At 40.5% G+C, this 16,961-nt stretch overlaps 1 protein-coding gene across 2 annotated transcripts in view; it reads left to right on the plus strand.

Moving 5' to 3' along the window:
- Ugp2 (UDP-glucose pyrophosphorylase 2) overlaps positions 1–16,961 on the plus strand; it is a 78,535-nt gene that overhangs the window by 11,463 nt on the left and 50,111 nt on the right. For both annotated transcript variants that reach the window (XM_008850630.3, XM_008850629.3), the window contains exon 2: positions 16,728–16,855. In XM_008850630.3, the coding sequence (XP_008848852.1) occupies positions 16,742–16,855 (114 nt within the window). In that variant the 5' untranslated portion in view covers positions 16,728–16,741. The remainder of the gene's footprint in view (positions 1–16,727; positions 16,856–16,961) is intronic.

Genomic DNA, 16,961 nt, shown 5'->3' on the forward strand with positions numbered 1-16,961 from the left:
GGTGTCTTTTTATCCTAACTGCCTAGCCAATTCCTACCTCCTATTCTTATCTTCCTGGGTTTCTAAATGTCCTGTAACGTCATCCTCACCTCCCATTGCCTCTTGCACTTGTGTAGTAAAAAGTCCATAATGTTAAAATTTTAGTTCTTGTGAATGAGGAAGAAGTAGGAGATTCTAAGTGGAGACAGGGCTGGGAAAACATTGCTGCATCTTCTAGATGAAATTGACTAAAAGTGTAAAGAAGGTAGCCAAGAAAGCTCAGTTTTGTGTGTGTTACTCCGCTGGTCGAATGAATAGGCTTTGGAGGAGAGTGATATTTAGGGATTTTTTTCATTGCCAAAAGTTAAAGAGAAAAGCCTAGAGGAAAATGAACAGGATGTTAATTTACTGTGGTGGGATGAGATTCAGGAAAAAAAAAATTACTTTCTGAGCATTAGTCTGCTGTGACCTTGAGGAGGTCATTTAGCTGTTCAGTTTTCTCATCTAGAAAGTGAGGAGGGTAGAAAGGTAGAATAATTTCTCCCCTTAGTCTGTAAAAATGTTTTGGCTTATGACTATGAAATGTTTGATTCCTAATCTACTTTCTGTCTAAAGTAGTGGAGGATCAATTCTTTTTGCTAGGAAGTGGGGAAGGACGAAAATGTTTTATGAGGTTGGAAATCTTGCATTATTTAGGGGATTCTTTAATTGACCTTCTCTTAGAAACACAATTGGCATTGCTAGAAGTGTAACTTGAGAATGTTAAATCCAAGAAAAGTTCTATGGTCTGTACTTTTTTACCTTTCAGAAATTCCAGACTTTCTTTAAAAATTCAGAATGAATAAGGAATTTGCTGCAGAGAAAATGGCCCTGTGCCTTCTGATCTGGGCCTAGGTGTATAGGATTGTTCCTCTTGCTGAACCAGCCTACCTACCTTTCTTCCTTCTGACCTTCCTTTTTAAATATATTTTTTAACAGGGTCTCACTGTGAAATTCAAGCTGGTCTCAAACTTGCAGTCCTCCTGCTCAGCCTCTTGAGTGGTGGGATTTTGGGATGTGTGCCACCATACCCAGCTATCTTTACTCTTGAATATTCTGTATTTCTTAGAAGCCTATCCTTATTTGTCACCCAAAATACAGTTTCGGAGTAACACTTTGTTCAGGGGAGTGAAAGGAGCAGAATGGGGTAGGAGAGGATAGCAGGTTTGTTATCATGTTCTTTTGTTGGATAAGCTGATTTATTTGTAAATAGAATATAAGGAATATAAACTTTTTTCTGTGGATCTGGTACTTACCAAATATACAGGAGAAATAAAAGTTAGGAATGTGTCTCATAACCTAAATTTAAATTGTTTGGGTCATTTTGAGGATGTGTCTAAAGGTAGGACCGACTGCAATTAGCAGAAAATTAGCAGAGATCTGAGATAATATTAGTGTCTTTTCAGCCAGTCTTTCTTAGCTTGGCTTCGTGGAATAATGCTTCTCCCTGGTCACTAGCAGACTACTCTCGGGAGTGCTTTCTATTTCCTAATAAACTGCCTCTATTTCTGGTATTCTTTATGGTGTGTGTGTGTGTGTGTGTGTGTGAGAGAGAGAGAGAGAGAGAGAGAGGTGGAAACATTAAAAAAATTTTACATTTGTTTATTTATTTATTTTTTGTTTGTGAGAGAGTCCCACAGTGTGCATGTGGAGGTCAGGACAACTTGAAGGACTCTGTTCTCTCCTCCTATTGTGTGGGGCCCATGGATCAAACAGGCTGTTAATCTTGGCAGCAAGTGCCCTTACCATTTTATAGGTCTTCTGGTTTATTTTTCTTTATTTTTAAAATTATTATTTTTTATGTCTGTGAGTGCTTGCCTCCATGCATATAAGTGCAGAATGTGTGTGCAGTGCTCGAAGAGGCCAGAAGAGGGCATTGGATCCCCTGGAGCTGGAGTTACAGATGGTTGTTACCCACCATGAGGGTGCTGGGAATGGAACCTGGGTTCTCTGGATAACAGCCAGTGCTCTTAACTGCTGAACCATCTTTCCAGTTCCCTGTTTTCTTTTTCTAACCATGTGTCCCTGGGACACAAGTACTTGGATATTGTAGCTGGATACATGGCACCAGGCAGTTATTTTCTGACTAGATAAAAGTGTCATACAAGGCTGCTGAGGTTTTAAATCAGGTTAACTGGTTTTATTAATTTGGTTTCTGGGGGACTTGAATACCTGCCAACACACAGGGGTGTAGACACTCTGGTCCTGCTTGTCCCATGCCACCCTCACATAGGGCTGTGAAGCAAGGTCCCACTGTGGGATGTTTTCTCCCTCCAGATTTCTCCGTATGCTCCCAAAGCAGCGGTGTGGCTGTGCACATTGACTGTACTTCCTGTCCCTCTTGGTTCTTTCGTGAACTGTCCCAGCAGCATTCTGTAAAATCAAAACCCTAGAAGTGGAGGGGAATTCAAAGTGAAGTTGTCGACTCCCCTTCCTTGTGTAGAGACCATGAAATTTTTAGTTTCTGCCTAGAACTTCCCCCTGCATGAATGTTTCTGTGCCTGGTTACAGAAGCCTCACTGTTTTAGGCCTGCATACCTCATGTCACTTGGTTCTGCTCCATGTATACTTCTGTCTTCTACATCCATGTCAACCTAACTCAATATATGTGACATTCCTGGCAAGGAAATAGGTAAGACCCCTAACATTTAGAACACAAACTAATGTTTCTGAATTTGGGGGGACTATGCTTGGAAGCCTTTTATCGAAAAAGGGTGACTGTGGGCATGTAATTTTTTAGGTGTCTCTATTGTCATGTGATATGGTCAGTATATTTCCTGTATCAGAGTAAAAAGATATCAGACCTTCATGATGAGTTCTTTGGGTTTGAGGCATTATTTTATGTAATATATCTACTACTAAGTTCTGAACTTAGAGATTCCCCCACAGCCATGAGCCTCCAGCACATTGTGGCTAGAATAAATGGCTCTTCCGTTTTTTATTTCTTCCTGATCATTCTAAATCCTCATAGGAAAAAATTAATGCCATATCTAAAGGTGGGGTGTGTGTATAAAACTTTGATTCCTGGTGATCAAAGTAACTTGAGGTTCTGACCCTCTTCTGATGCTTTGTTTTGTCAGCTGGATACGACCTAGAATTGCCTAGGGAAGAGTCTCACTGAGGAATTGTCTAGATCTGGTTGGCCTGTGGGCATGGCTGTGGGGAATAGTCTTGATTGCTTTAGTTGATGTGGTAGAATCCACCTCACTGTGGGTGGGACCATTCCCTAGCCTGGGGTCCTGGACTGTGTAAGGGAGGAGAAAGCTACCTGAGCACACTAACAAGCAGGCACGCATGCCTTTCCTTCTCTGCTCTGGACTGTGGCTAGGATATGACTAGCTGTGATGTGACTGTTTCAAGTTTCTGTTGGCTTGATTTTCCTTATAACAGCCTATAACCTGGAATTGTAACCAAAATAAAGCCTTTCCCCCCTTAAGGTTGCATTTTGCCAACATGTTGGTCATGAAAACTAATCAATCCTAGCTGACTAAACTATCCCTGGAACTGTGGGGACAGCTTGCTGCCCAATTCCCAGTCAGCTTTTGGGTCTTGGTTCTCACCAGAATGAGGAAGTGCATTAAGCAATTGCTGATTCTCAGAAAACTTGTGGGTGCTGACCCCTACTGTTCAGGAAATGTAACCCCTGCTGACTAAAGTAACTGAATCTCCCAATACTCACTCCTGTTTGATATCTATTGCTATGTATGGCTCTTGGGTATAGTTTTTCATAATTGGAAAAATTTATCCCCAAACCTTAAAAAAAAAAAAGTTAACTTGGCTCCATACTTTTCTATCACTATGATCTGTTTGCTTTTCTGATTCATGATACCAGAATTGTCCTCAACTTCTCTTTGTGCATTTACTGCAGATAGCCCTATCTCCAACAGTATACAGATGGCTTTAATTTCCCAAATAAAAAGATGTTCCCTTGAGGATTAGTTTCAAAGGAAACACTCCCCCCCCCCACATATTCCCATTTATGCTTAACCTATGAGACCACTTAAAACAAAAAAGCTTAAGACATTCATACAAGCAAGCCTCATCTCTGAGCCTAGTAGTCCCCCTCCCCCTTTCTCTTAGAGCTTCTTAGAGAGGCCTCAAGTAGCTCAGAACAGCTTGTAGTAGGGAATATTTTGATATGTTTGCCACTTAATGGCTCAGTGGTTAAGAACACTGGCTGTTCTTGCAGAAGACCTGGGTTCAAATCCCAGCACCGACATGGCAGCTAACAACCATCCATAACTCCAGTTCCAGGGAATCCGACAGCCTCTTCTGTCGTCCGTGGCCATTGCATGACACGGGTGCACTTACACACATACACATAAAAATAAGTAAAATATTTTAAGAAAAGAATTTAAAAATCAAGAACAATTTTCTAATGCTTTTTGTTGGTTGATATACATTGTAAATCCTTGTTGGATTAATTGAATACCTTTTTGAGAAATACAGATAACATAAATATTAAATTTAAAAATTTGTTAAGATTGGAATTCATGTAAAATGTTAGATATTTATGTTTGTCAAATAACTCTGTTACATTTCATTTTCATGGTGGGGATTACAGGGGATAAAATATCAACCAACAGTAACCTTCAAAATCTAGATAAGTGTTATTCTGAGTATAATAAAAATGGTTATTTTACTAAGTCTTAAGGTAATAGCTAATATTTTATGTTTTAGCATAACATTAAGAGGTAAAAGCCATTGCCTATCTATCTGTGCTCTCTTCCCAAATAACCGGTTTTTCAAGGTTATCTTGTTCAATTTAAACTTTTGAAAAAAAGAGGATCATTTAAAAACCAAGCTGTTGATTCCTACTCAGCCTGCTTAACATCTTATCAATAATCAGGTTATGCTTCCCTGTGTCTTTAAAAATCAAAATTCTTATACTTTATTTATATTGTCATGTCTTTAAAAGTGAAGATTTAGATTAATGATGTCTAATGCTATAAAAATGATGTGATCAACATTCTAATTTAAACTGAACACATCTTTAGCATTTTCATTTGTTTTTGTCTTTTGAGACATGGTCTCCTTGTAGCCCCAGCTGTCCTAGAACTCACTATGTAGACCAGACTGGCCTGGATTTCACAGAGATCTGCCTGCCTCTGCTTCCTGAGTGCTGGGATTAAATTCTAATTTAAACTGAACACATCTTTAGCATTTTCATTTGTTTTTGTCTTTTGAGACATGGTCTCCTTGTAGCCCCAGCTGTCCTAGAACTCACTATGTAGACCAGACTGGCCTGGATTTCACAGAGATCTGCCTGCCTCTGCCTCCTGAGTGCTGGGATTAAATGCTTGCATCACGCCTAGCTATCTTTGGTATTTTGTCTGACTATTGGGGTATGTGTATATACTTTACATGTGCTTGTGTTTCTCTGTTTACGTAATACCAAATTGGCTTACAAATAAATGGTCATATTAATTAAAAATACGAAGCTAGCCCAAATTGCTTTTAGTTCATAATGTAAAATTTTAAAACAAAACAGAGAAACAGTCTTGGTCACGATGTTACTTGGTTATCATTGTCTTAGCTCTGGTTCTACAAGTGTTCTAAAGAAGTCCCTATTGCTTGAAAACATAGACCAGCTCTCAAGGCATGATGGTTTCTGCTTCAGGCTTCAATTTCACCCTCAGGGACATTGCCATCATCTGGCAGGTGATCCTAGATTCTGCTAGTCCTAAAATTAAAAATTGAGAAAATGACTTAGTCCTATGCTTTCAGCTTTTTTGAAATAATAGTTTTAAAAGGATCTTATGTTTTAGAAAAATAACTTTTTATAGTTTCTACCAAATATGTTGGGCTTCAAATTAAGAAACAGTCTTAAGTCAGGTTTATTTAAAAATGTTTCTGCCAGGTTATACAGCAGCTAAATTTTAAGGCAGTTTGTTTTTCAGTACTCATGTAACTGACCTTCTAGGTGTTTAAAAAACATACTTGGAGGCCTATGATAATGTGGACATAAGGGCCTAAGGTACTGCCAGTATATTAACCTTTGACCCTATCTCATCTAAGTCCCATGAGGTCACCTCCTACCTACAGCTCTGATAAGTTACCTGTCCTTTTGATCAAAGAAGTCATGGATTGAACTCTGAGCCAGTGAACCTTCTACAACAAGGAGGGTCATCACAGAGGGAAATGTCTTCAATGCTTCCAAGGAAAGCCACATGGTCAGCAAGATCTTGACCCAACCCATCAGATAAAGGAAAATTAAAGGGCTCCTCCCAAGTCCCAAGTAATCCTTGAGGACAGACCTTCACCTGGCCATGACTGTTGTGTTTTTTTGTTTTTTGTTTTTTGTTTTTTTAAAAAAGGCTAATCTTTGGCAGTTTACATGCACTTATAAACATCCAACAGAAAAGTATAACCAAAAAGTGATGTAAAATAAAACTAGACTTTTAAAAAGTGACAGGTAGATTTTTGTAAATCTCTTAAGTTGGTCGTAACCTTACTTCATGCTTTGGTGTTCTTAATTACTTTTAACATTGCTGGTACTCAATGGTTACAGCCTCACACTATCTTCCTTTTCATCAATTTCCAGAATTAGATTCCTTCTTAAAATTGTTCTTTTGTATCTCACCACATTCCTAATTTGTAGCTATTAATAATAGTTTTGTTTTGTGTTAAACAATTCAAGGGATCACACCCTTGAGAACAAGCTTCAGAGGATGGCTCCCCTGTAATAAGCATAACCATGGCGTTCCTAGCTCTCATCCTTTCTGGAATCTGCTGACATAATCATGTTACTCTTACTTAAACTTTGTATTTTAATCATGTAAAATTTGTGTCTTCTAAGATATGTCACAATTTTAAATTAAACTTCCTATAACAGATTCTAGTTAAGTCCTACTACAGAAAATCCAAAGCTTCCTCTCCAACCCGTAGATAAGTAGGAAAATATCCTTATAGTCCCTCATAGAGCCTACATCCCTCATTAATATAGAATTAGCTATAAAGATTTATTGATCTTTGCCCTTCTGCTCCCCCAAAAGATTTTTGGGACCATAGTTCTTAGGGGGAAGTTGTGGCTGAAGAGTAGAAACTGAAGACTGCAACATCAAGATAACATTTTAAAAAAAAAAAAAAAACTGTTGACAGAAAAAGTCCTGAAGCCCTTCTCCACCCGGGCTTCATGCAATAAACAGAGCATGCATGAAAAAGTGCAATATTACAAACTTAGGAGAGGTGTTTGCTATACAAATGCCCTATGAAGGCTTATCTGACTTGTAGACCACGGCTTTTGGACTGCATGTTTTTTCCCTGTTCATAGTCAACTTCCGCTCTCAGGAGCACTTTCCCTTTCTTAATAAACTGTCTTTATTTCTGTTTCTAACCATGTGTCCCTGGATACTTCAACACGTGCCCCTGGCACACCCTGGCAGGTACCCCAGAATCAAATCTGTGCCTATAATACCTTCACACTGATTTCCAGTGTGGCTGGACTAGTTTATATTCCACAAGCAGTATATAAGGGTGCCTTCTTACCTACAGTATTGTCAGCATTTATTTGTTTTCTCACCCTAGTTAGAAGAATCTCCAATGTAGTTTTGATTTGCATTTCTCTGATGGTTACAGAGGTTGAACATACATGCTTGCATGTATTTAAGCACACCACATGATGTAGTATTCACAGAGGCCAGAAAAGGATGTTGGATCCCCTGGAAATGGAGTTGCTGATAGATAAAGTAGCCTATGGATGAATCCGGTTGATCAGGAAAAAGCACCAGGACACAGATAAAACTCCATCGGAATAGAGTTTATTAGCAAAGGAACACATGGGACAGATTCCCTTCCAGGCAGGGAAAATGTCTGCCCGGGTTGTGAGCTGAAGTCTTTTTAAAGGGGGAGATTTCTGCTTCCTGCAGAAAGCAGGAAGATGTATTTTTTTTTTTTTTTTAAGTTGGGCAGGGGGAAGTGGAGAGCAGGACTGTTAAAACCTGAAGAGGCAAAGAGCAATGGTTAGCAATGGTTTTTCATCTTTTTTTTTTTTTTTTCTTCTGCCAGGGCTGAACTCGAGAGTGATGGACTCAGGATTTGTTTTCGGGCATTTTGATAGCTGTTGGAGTGGCTAGACTCAGTGTCAGTTACCTCTCAATAGCTTCTAGATAGAGAAAACAAATTTAGCCATCATTTAATTTTTTTGGCTAGAACAATAGTGAGTTGCCTCTCTTAGCTGTAGGTGGGCACTACAGTATTGTAGACCAAGATTTGAAGTCTTACATCTGAGTAACATCTTATTGGGAACAAAATCATCAATGAGAGAGAATTGTCTAAATAACATAAGAACTTAACGTCTAATGTCTGGGTTGTGTAATCCCTTGAACACTTAAAATATACTGGTGACTTTAATTTTTGGTTATACTTTCCTTTTTGGTGTTTAAGACCATACTGTTGGCCCAAATAAACCAATTTATTTTTATTCTTAAGGTCATAAGAGGATTTGGACCTCAGGGGTCACATGGGCTTGGGGGAGCCTCTGGCTCCTCAGGCTTTTCTTTTACCAATTCCACGTACATGAAGCCAAGTCAAAAGGTCCTGCTTGACTGGGGCTTCTCTTGGAAGCATGGAGGAAATGTTTCCTCTGTGTTGACCCTCCTCTTTGCAGACTGGACACTGGTTCAAGTCCATCTTCTGGGGTCTCCATGGCCTCCCTGAACAAGAGGACAGGTGACTCACCAAAGTTACAGGACATTTCAAGAGATGCACCATAGCCCCTGGAACTTGTTTGACCTTGTCCCTTTAAGTCCCTCTGACCAGATTAATATAGACCTTAGAGTCTGCCTATTAAACATCCAACAAAGTTAGTTACACCAGTCTGGTACTTTTAATTACCACGTGCTATGTAGATAGAGCTTGGGCAACATCCTTAAATAAACCTTGACTAGACATTCTTAGACTAGTTGACTAAGCTACGACCTTAGAAATTTTAAGATTATCTATATATTATCTTTGTCTCATTTTAAATTTTAATAGAAACACGGTGAGTAGGTATAGTGGGGAATGGCTGAGGTGGGATTCAAGATTTTTAATTTAAGAGGCCCGATACTGGTAGCCTGGTGCTTGCTGTGTTTCTTGGCCAGTTTTAGTTTGGAGAGGTGAATCCAACCAGGTTGTCCCAAGAGCTTGGCTGCAGTCGGGGTAGACAGGATTACCAGGTGAGGACCAGCGTGGCTGGAGGGTTTCCTTCATTCTCTTCTGCTGGGTGTGAACCCACAGGTAGGTGTGATCTCCAGGTTGAAGTGGGTGGTCAGTTTGGCCTTTAGAAGACTGGGGAATAATCTGGTCAGCGTGTTCCCTGAGTAGTTTCCCTGAGGGTGAAGGCAGGTAAATAGTCGTGTAGAGGGGAGGGATGCTGGAGGAAGAGGTCGTCCTTGGCTAAAATTAGGGCCCTGGTGAGTGTCACAAGTTTGGCTTTTTGTGACATGGTTCAAGTGGTAGGGGTCCTGACTCAGTGACATCTGTGAGACATACTATGGCCTGTGGGACCCCGTTGTGGTGAGAGTTAAACTTATCCATAAACCAAGATAGGGTTGGGTTTTTTAGGGGATTTGGGGAAATTAGGGGATCCTGGTAGGAGAGCTCCTAGGCACAAGTGAGTGAGCGGTTCACTGGAAGGGAGGTAGGAAGCTGGATTGAGAGGAGGGCAGGAATCAAAGGAGAGCAAGGGGTTTTCAAGAAACATAACATGGAAGAGTTGTAGTTTAGAGGGAGCTAGATTGGCAAGAGATGTGTGGGTTAGTTAAATCCTTAAGCCAGTGGGGGGAATGGATGGAGATCCATTGACCCAAAATGAGCTTCAGTCCCTCCTGATCAGGGGAGCAGCAGCGGCCAGAGCATGGAGTCTCTCTGGAGCCAGGAGAGTGGTAGTGGCCAGAGCACAGAGACAAGGTTGCCAGTCCCAGATGGTGGTATTAAGCTGTTCAGAAAGAGAAGCTATTGGGACAAAAGTGGGACCCCCTCATCTGTCCCAAAACCCCTAATGCCTGGTCCTTATTAAGAGAAGCTACCAGAGCAAAAGTGGGACCCCCTCATCTGTTCCAAAACCCCTAATGCCTGGTCCTTAATTTTAGTTGTATAAAAGAGAAATGGGCATTAAGGTTGGGGAGAGGTGGAGCTGGTGACTTTTAAGAGTGTTTATAGTTGTGGAAGGCTGCTGTAACGGGCTCTAAGGGGTCAACAGACTCAGGGGAATTCCCTTTGGAAGCTTCGTGGAGCAGCTTTGTCAAGAGGGCAAAGTTAGGAATCCAGGTGCGCAGGTACCCTGCAATGTCTAGGAAAGACAGAATTTTCTCCTTGGTTGTGGGGGACTTTACAGACCTTAGGTAATTTGTCCTATCTGTAGTTAAACGGCAGAATGTAGGTGTGAGAAGGAATCCCAAGTACTTGACTTGAGGTAGAGAAAGGTGAGTTTTAGCTGAAAATATCCTATATCCCTTGTACCCAGAAAATTGAGTTTGATTGTGTGGGCCTTGGAGACTGAGAGAGATGGAGAGCAAAGAAGTAGGTTACCTACATATTGTAGGATAGTGGATGGGTTAAGGTCTAGGGAGGTTAAATCCTGGGCTAGAGCTTGTCCAAAGAGGTGAGGGCTATCTCGAAACACATGGGACAGGACAGTCCAAATTAGATCATAGGTGCGAGTGATGTATTTAAAATCTTGTCTGATATGTGTAGGATTAGTAGAAAAGAGCCTATTTTGTGTTTGAGGTGAGCTAGATCTCTAAGAGAGAAAGAGACATGAACCTTGACCACCCCGTCCATGCTTGCCACCTCCTGGAGGGGGAAAGATACCATGGGCAGGGGGTTGAGACTGGGTGTGGGATTGAGTAGACTTGACATAGGAGAGGGGTTGGGAGAAGGGGTGTCCTGTCCACGAGGGGACACTGGGGCAGGGGTATTGGAGGTGGGATCTGGAATTGAAGTAGAGGTAGATACAGGAGGGATAAATGGGTTTTTTGAGCTAGAAGCCAGAATAGTGAGACTAGGGAATATTTGGCAAGGTGGTGTTTAAGGGTTTGGATTTCTCTGAGTAGAGGAGAGTCAGTGGAAGGAGAGCCAGTGACAAACTTAGAGCAGCACTGGAGAGGGGGAAGATCATGGTGTGGAGAGGGAGTTCGAATTGGAGAAAGGAGGGGAGCCAGGTTGGGTCCTGAAAAGGAAGGCAAGAGAAAGTTTAGCAAGGGAGAGCATGGTGAAGACTTGGCTGTGCCTCAGGCTGGGGAGCAGGAGGAGGTTGGGGATGGGTCCTAATCAGAGGCTTTTCATTGGCTATGGTAGGATCAAAACCCGAGGTGGAGGAGTAGGGAGGAGGAGGTGGGGCAGAGGCCCCTGATGGGTTAGAATCCCATGAAACTGTCTTAGCCAGAAGAACCTGATGGGAAGAACATGGGACACAGAGGGAGGGATTAGCACAGAGATCAAAGGAAGCTTGGATGTATGGTAATTCGGACCGTTTGTCTTTATGATGGCAGAAAATTTCTAAATCTCTCAAAATATTGAAGTTTAAGGTTCCAGTGTCTGGCCAAACAGAGTTATTTTCTAGCTCATACTGAGACCAGGCAGTGGTACACAGGAACTTAAGGCCTTTTGGCCTGATTTTGTCCGAAAGTCCTAGTTGTTTTAAGGATTTAAGAAGACAAGCAAGAGGTGTGAGACCCTGAGACTTTGAGTGGGTGGTTCCCATAGTGACAGAGTAAGTAGAGTGAAGAGGAGATAGAGAAAGAACTGAGCAAGCAGGTAGGAGGTAGAGACAGAACTGAGCAGACGGGAGACAAAGGAAACCCTCTCTCCATAGGGAGTGGAAGCAGGATCATGAGTCCGGGCAGGAACTCGCAGCAGACGAGGAAGAGAGAGACGGGGTAGGGAGTAGGAGGAGAAGGGGTTTGGCATTGGTCACACAAAAACAATAACGAGGAGAACCAGGCATCAAAAGAAAGCCTCCTTTTTTGTTGCTCGGGGTCGAGTTATTTTCGAGGTATTTCCAAGTCCCAGAAGGTGGCATCCCGCAATTAGATCATCAGGAAGAGGAAAGGTGAGATCCTGTCCTGGACAGGGAGCAGTGCGTATTCCTGTCTATGGAAATAGTGCCCTATATCCAGAGAAAGGAAGGGGTTTTGACACATGTGTGATTTCGAGGCAAGCCAGGGGATAGGAAAACCCTGCAATGAAAGCGTGGCGGAACCAGCCAGTAGGTGGAGACAAAGTACAAGGAATGGGATGCGAGAAAAGCAGAAAAAACGCAGTGAACCAGAAGGGAGGGAAGCCTGTGGAACAAGTTGATCCTGAGGTTTAGTAGAGGCTGAGGGAAGATGAGCCCTAGAAGGGCAGTGGTTTACTAGAGGTTTAGTAGAGCCCCAGAAGGGTGGTGGAGAGGGAGAGAGCGAGAGCAAGACCGAGAGGGAGAGGGAGATAGGGAGAGAGATACTTAAAATTAATTTATATATTTTAGTACCGGAAACCATGTTGTAGATTAAAGAAAGAATATTTTGGCTGAAAAAAATATTTTGGTGTTAATTTAACATTTTTAGTTTGTATGAGATTTTACTTAAAAATTAATATGATACCAAGTAAATTAATTTTAAGAAGAATAAATTTATGTTGACTGTGTATACATATTTAGTTACATAGTCTTTGTTGAGAATGTGGTTCATCATTTTTAAACCAAAACACCTTTGAAGTAGACAAAATGAATACATCTTAAAACACCTTGAAAGTAAACTAAAAACAAATTTTTTAACAAATAGGATTTTACCCAACCAACTTAGATGTTGTTTTGTATAGGTAATTAGTGGTCTAAAGAAAGAGTTGTTTCCATATAGATTTGAGGTAGCATCTTTTTAAAGATCTAAATAACTGAAGGAAGTTAATAAAACCTTGTAGGAGACAGGAAAGACAAAAGGAAACATTAATATATTAGGTTAAGTATAAATAAAATCTAAATAATACTTAAAGTAATTCCATTAACTAGTTTCTTTATAGACAGTAATACCCTCTGTTGAAATTAATTTACACCCTAGCTGTTCTCAACTGCATAGTGCCTTTACTCTCAGGCTATTTTGTTGTTCTCCTTCTACTTGTCACAGGGTCAGGGGACCAGCCTGAACCTGGAAAAAGTCTTGGAGAACACATCTTGAGATAATAGGCTTGAGTCTGAAGTGGAGGGCCAATCCCATCTCCAGAGTAAGCATCTCAGTGAGCTCAAACAGCACGTGACAGTTTACCAATATAATTAATATTACCCTGACATTATAACTAGAAAGCACTCAGGGAGTGGTGGGGCAGGAACATAAGCAAGCATAGAGCACCTGAGTATCAGAGAGGGAAATAACTCTATTCCAGAGAAAAACAGGCTTAGAATCATACTGTAGAAAGGGGAGGAGTTAAGACCAGTAGAGGTGGCATCTCAAGCCTCTCCCTCAAGTACACTATTATTTTTTATCACTCATTGCTGTAACTATGTGTTGGTAGTAGCTTGCCTCTTGTAGGGTTTTGGCCCTGGAGTACAGCAAATTTCCATGTGCTTCACAGGTCTAGTCATCACAAAGTGTCAGCTCCCTTTGCACCTTGAAGACAAATGGCTAGAAAAACTGAAAGCCAAATTATTGGCATTAGAGAAGTCCAGGCAGCTCCCTTGAAGTAAGAACCCGGTTTTGGCACCATCTTAAAGTAGCCTATGGATGAATCCGGTTGATCAGGAGAAAGCACCATGACACAGATAAAACTCCATTGGAATAGAGTTTATTAGCAAAGGAACACATGGGACAGAGTCCCTTCCAGGCAGGGAAAATATCTGCCTGGGTCATGAGCTGGGGTCTTATTAAAGGGCAGGCTTCTGCTTCCTGCAGAGGTAAGATATATATATATTTTTAAGTTGGGGGGTGGGAGAGCGAGATTGTTAAAACCTGCCCTCTTTAGAGATCAAAGGGGAAGCCTGCTGCATTGGCCAAACAGTAGAAAAAAGTCTGCTTCTCTTGACTTCAAAGACCAGGGCTCTTATCAACTCCGTTCCCTTTTCTCGGGGGCTTGTGAGGCCCTGTTGGTGAGGGGGCAGGGCTACCTGAACCTTAACAGTTACTGATAATGATTAGCTGCTATGTGGATGATGAGAACTGAACCTGGGTACTCTGTAAGAGCAGGCAGTGCTCTTAACCACTGAGCCATCTCTCTAACCCTGCTCTTGAACATTTTATTAAAAGATTTTGAAGAACCATGCTAAATATCTCATTTGCTATTAGTTTTACCTATTTGGGAGGAGAGGCTGTCTTCATTAAATAAACTAACCCAGGAGTTACATAATTTGCTAGTGTTCTCAAAAGTATTTTTCAAATATTACATTGGCTTTCATTTCTTATAAATGCTTTTCCTTACACAGAGAACAAATAGAAGAATTTTTAGTGTATGAGGTAGTGTATAAAGTATATAGTCATGTATAAGAGGAGAGAAATTTTAACCTTGTAGAAATATGATTTTTTAGAGTATTTGTACTGTATTTCAAATGAAATATTTGAATGTAACCTTAAGAACCCATTTCTGAAATAAGATTGAATTAGGTAACTGAGGATAAAAAGGAAGGGTAGATAATAACTTGATTGCCCCTTTATGAGAAGTGGACAAAGTGGTAGCCTTCAAGATCTGAGTATGTAAAACACGTGGATTGGTATTTTTCTCCACCTGTGCCAAAAGCCATGATAGTCTAGTCTGAAATAGAAGAATGGTGAAAGGGGGAAGGTAGTTCTGTGTACTTTCCTTTAAAAGTAAAAACGTTAATGCATGGAACTAGGGGCACCTTGGAATTGTTAGTATTTTCAAAGGGACTTTTTTTCCCTGGGATGGTGGTCAGGAAACTGTGATGACTCCCATCTAAAATTGAAAGGATTCCTTAAAATTTTCATCTGGACTGAAGAGGAAGAAGGATTTTTTTTTTTTCCTCCAGTGAAATAGCTAAACCTTCAGCTCTTATGAAGAAGCAGTTCATTAAAGACATGGTCTATAAACTATATGCCTGCTCATGTCATTCAGGTGTTTTAAATTTTCTCTAGTTTTGATTGCTAGTATGGAAACAGTAGAAATGGAGCTGTATGTTCAAATGAAATTAATCCTCTTTCATTAATCTCACACAAAAGTATTTATTCATGTGCCACATAGACTCCTAAAGCATATGAGTATTGCAAACAGTCAAATGTGAGCTCATATTATTTTAAAATCCTAATTAGTTGACAACACTGAAATCTTGCTAGAGGATCATAAGGCCATAGGTTTGAATCCTATTTGTTGGGTTGGCAGAAATAGATATGTTGAAACTTAGAAGCTTTTTAAGACTGTTTGCTCTTTCTTTTCCTTTTCTTTCCTTTCATCTTTTTCTTTTTTGACTCAAAGATCCGTTTATTTTCTCTCTTTCTTTTTACAGTTTCATACATATATATATACAATACATTGTGATTATATTTACTCTCCACCCCCATTACTCTTTTATCCCTTTTCCTTCAGAACCCTCTCTTACCTTGCACATTAGAGAAAAAAATCACTCCAGCAACCATTAACAGTCATTAACTTCTCGGGAAGTGATAGGGTCTCATGGGCACCTACCTCCTTTATCTATGGTGGAAAATTGAAGGGCCCAATTTTGTACATATGTCCATAGCTGCTGTGTGTTCATGGTTACAACAGTAATGTTATATCTGGATGGCAGCATTTCATGTCACTCTTCTTCATCCTTTAGCTCTTAAATTCTTTTCCATTCGCTTTCTCTTCTGTGATTTGGGGGGGGGGGCTTTGGGAAGGGGAATATGATATAGATGTCCTTTTTAAGGCTAAGAGCACCTTAATCACTTTTTCTCAGCACTTTGATCAGATATGAGTCTCTGCATTAACCATCACTCTCTGCAAAAAGAAGCTTCTCTTTCCCAAGCAGAGTTGTACTAGTCTGTAGATATAAAGATAAATACTTAAAAGAGTATTTGAGAACATGTTCATTTAGGGAAACAATGGTAGTGTGTTTCAACCTTGGGCTCATGCCCTCCCAGCCATAGGCTTTTTACCAGGTTTATAGTATCAGGTATATATTCCTTCCTATGGAAGGAGACCTCAAATCCAATCACAAAGCAGCTGGTTAGCCTCAAAATAGTCTTGCCACCATTGAGCCTATAGGCATATCTTGCCTGGCAAGTCATTATTGTAACACACATGGTCTGTAGCTGGGTGAGACCATTAATGAGCTTTCTTCCCCCAGCAGTCTACATAGCACTTTCATTCAGTATGAAAAAGTTAGCCAACAGGAGGGTGGAGGGATGCTTCCAACTCTGTTCCATCTTGATTTCTGTCATGTAATCAAAACATGTGATGTCTTCAACAACAGGGTCTTACCATGTAGTTTTGGTGGAGCAGTGGAAATAGCCTGTATTATTTTGGGGGCCTCTGAGAACTCTCTGGCCAACAACTCATAGGGGAGGTAGTCTGCAACTGGCACTGGGGTTTTTACTTTAAGAACTTGTGACTTATGGGAGCAGCATTATCTACCCATGAGAGTTACCTCTATTCTAAGCTCTTTTTTAATTTTTAGTTTTTAACTTAATTTTTAAATTATCATGATTATTATTTAAGTTTATAAGTAGTAGGTTTCTATATAGCATTTTCATGCATCCTTAATTTTTGCTAACCTGTCTCCTGCTGGCTGATTTTAATCAGTGGCTTTATATTTTTGTTTTCAGATCTTAGCAAAGCTATGTCTCAAGATGGTGCTTCTCAGTTCCAAGAAGTCATTCGACAAGAACTAGAATTATCTGTGAAAAAGGAATTAGAAAAAATACTTACCACAGCACCCTCACATGAGTTTGAGGTGAGTACTACATAGTGTTTTTTTGTTGTAGTGTGTCAACATATGCAGTTGCTGCCAATGATGATTGTCTAGCCTGAAATAAATATGGGATATATATATATATATA

Source organism: Nannospalax galili, unplaced genomic scaffold (genome assembly GCF_000622305.1).
Source record: "Nannospalax galili isolate Female #2095 unplaced genomic scaffold, S.galili_v1.0 scaffold805, whole genome shotgun sequence".
Lineage (NCBI taxonomy): Eukaryota > Metazoa > Chordata > Mammalia > Rodentia > Spalacidae > Nannospalax > Nannospalax galili.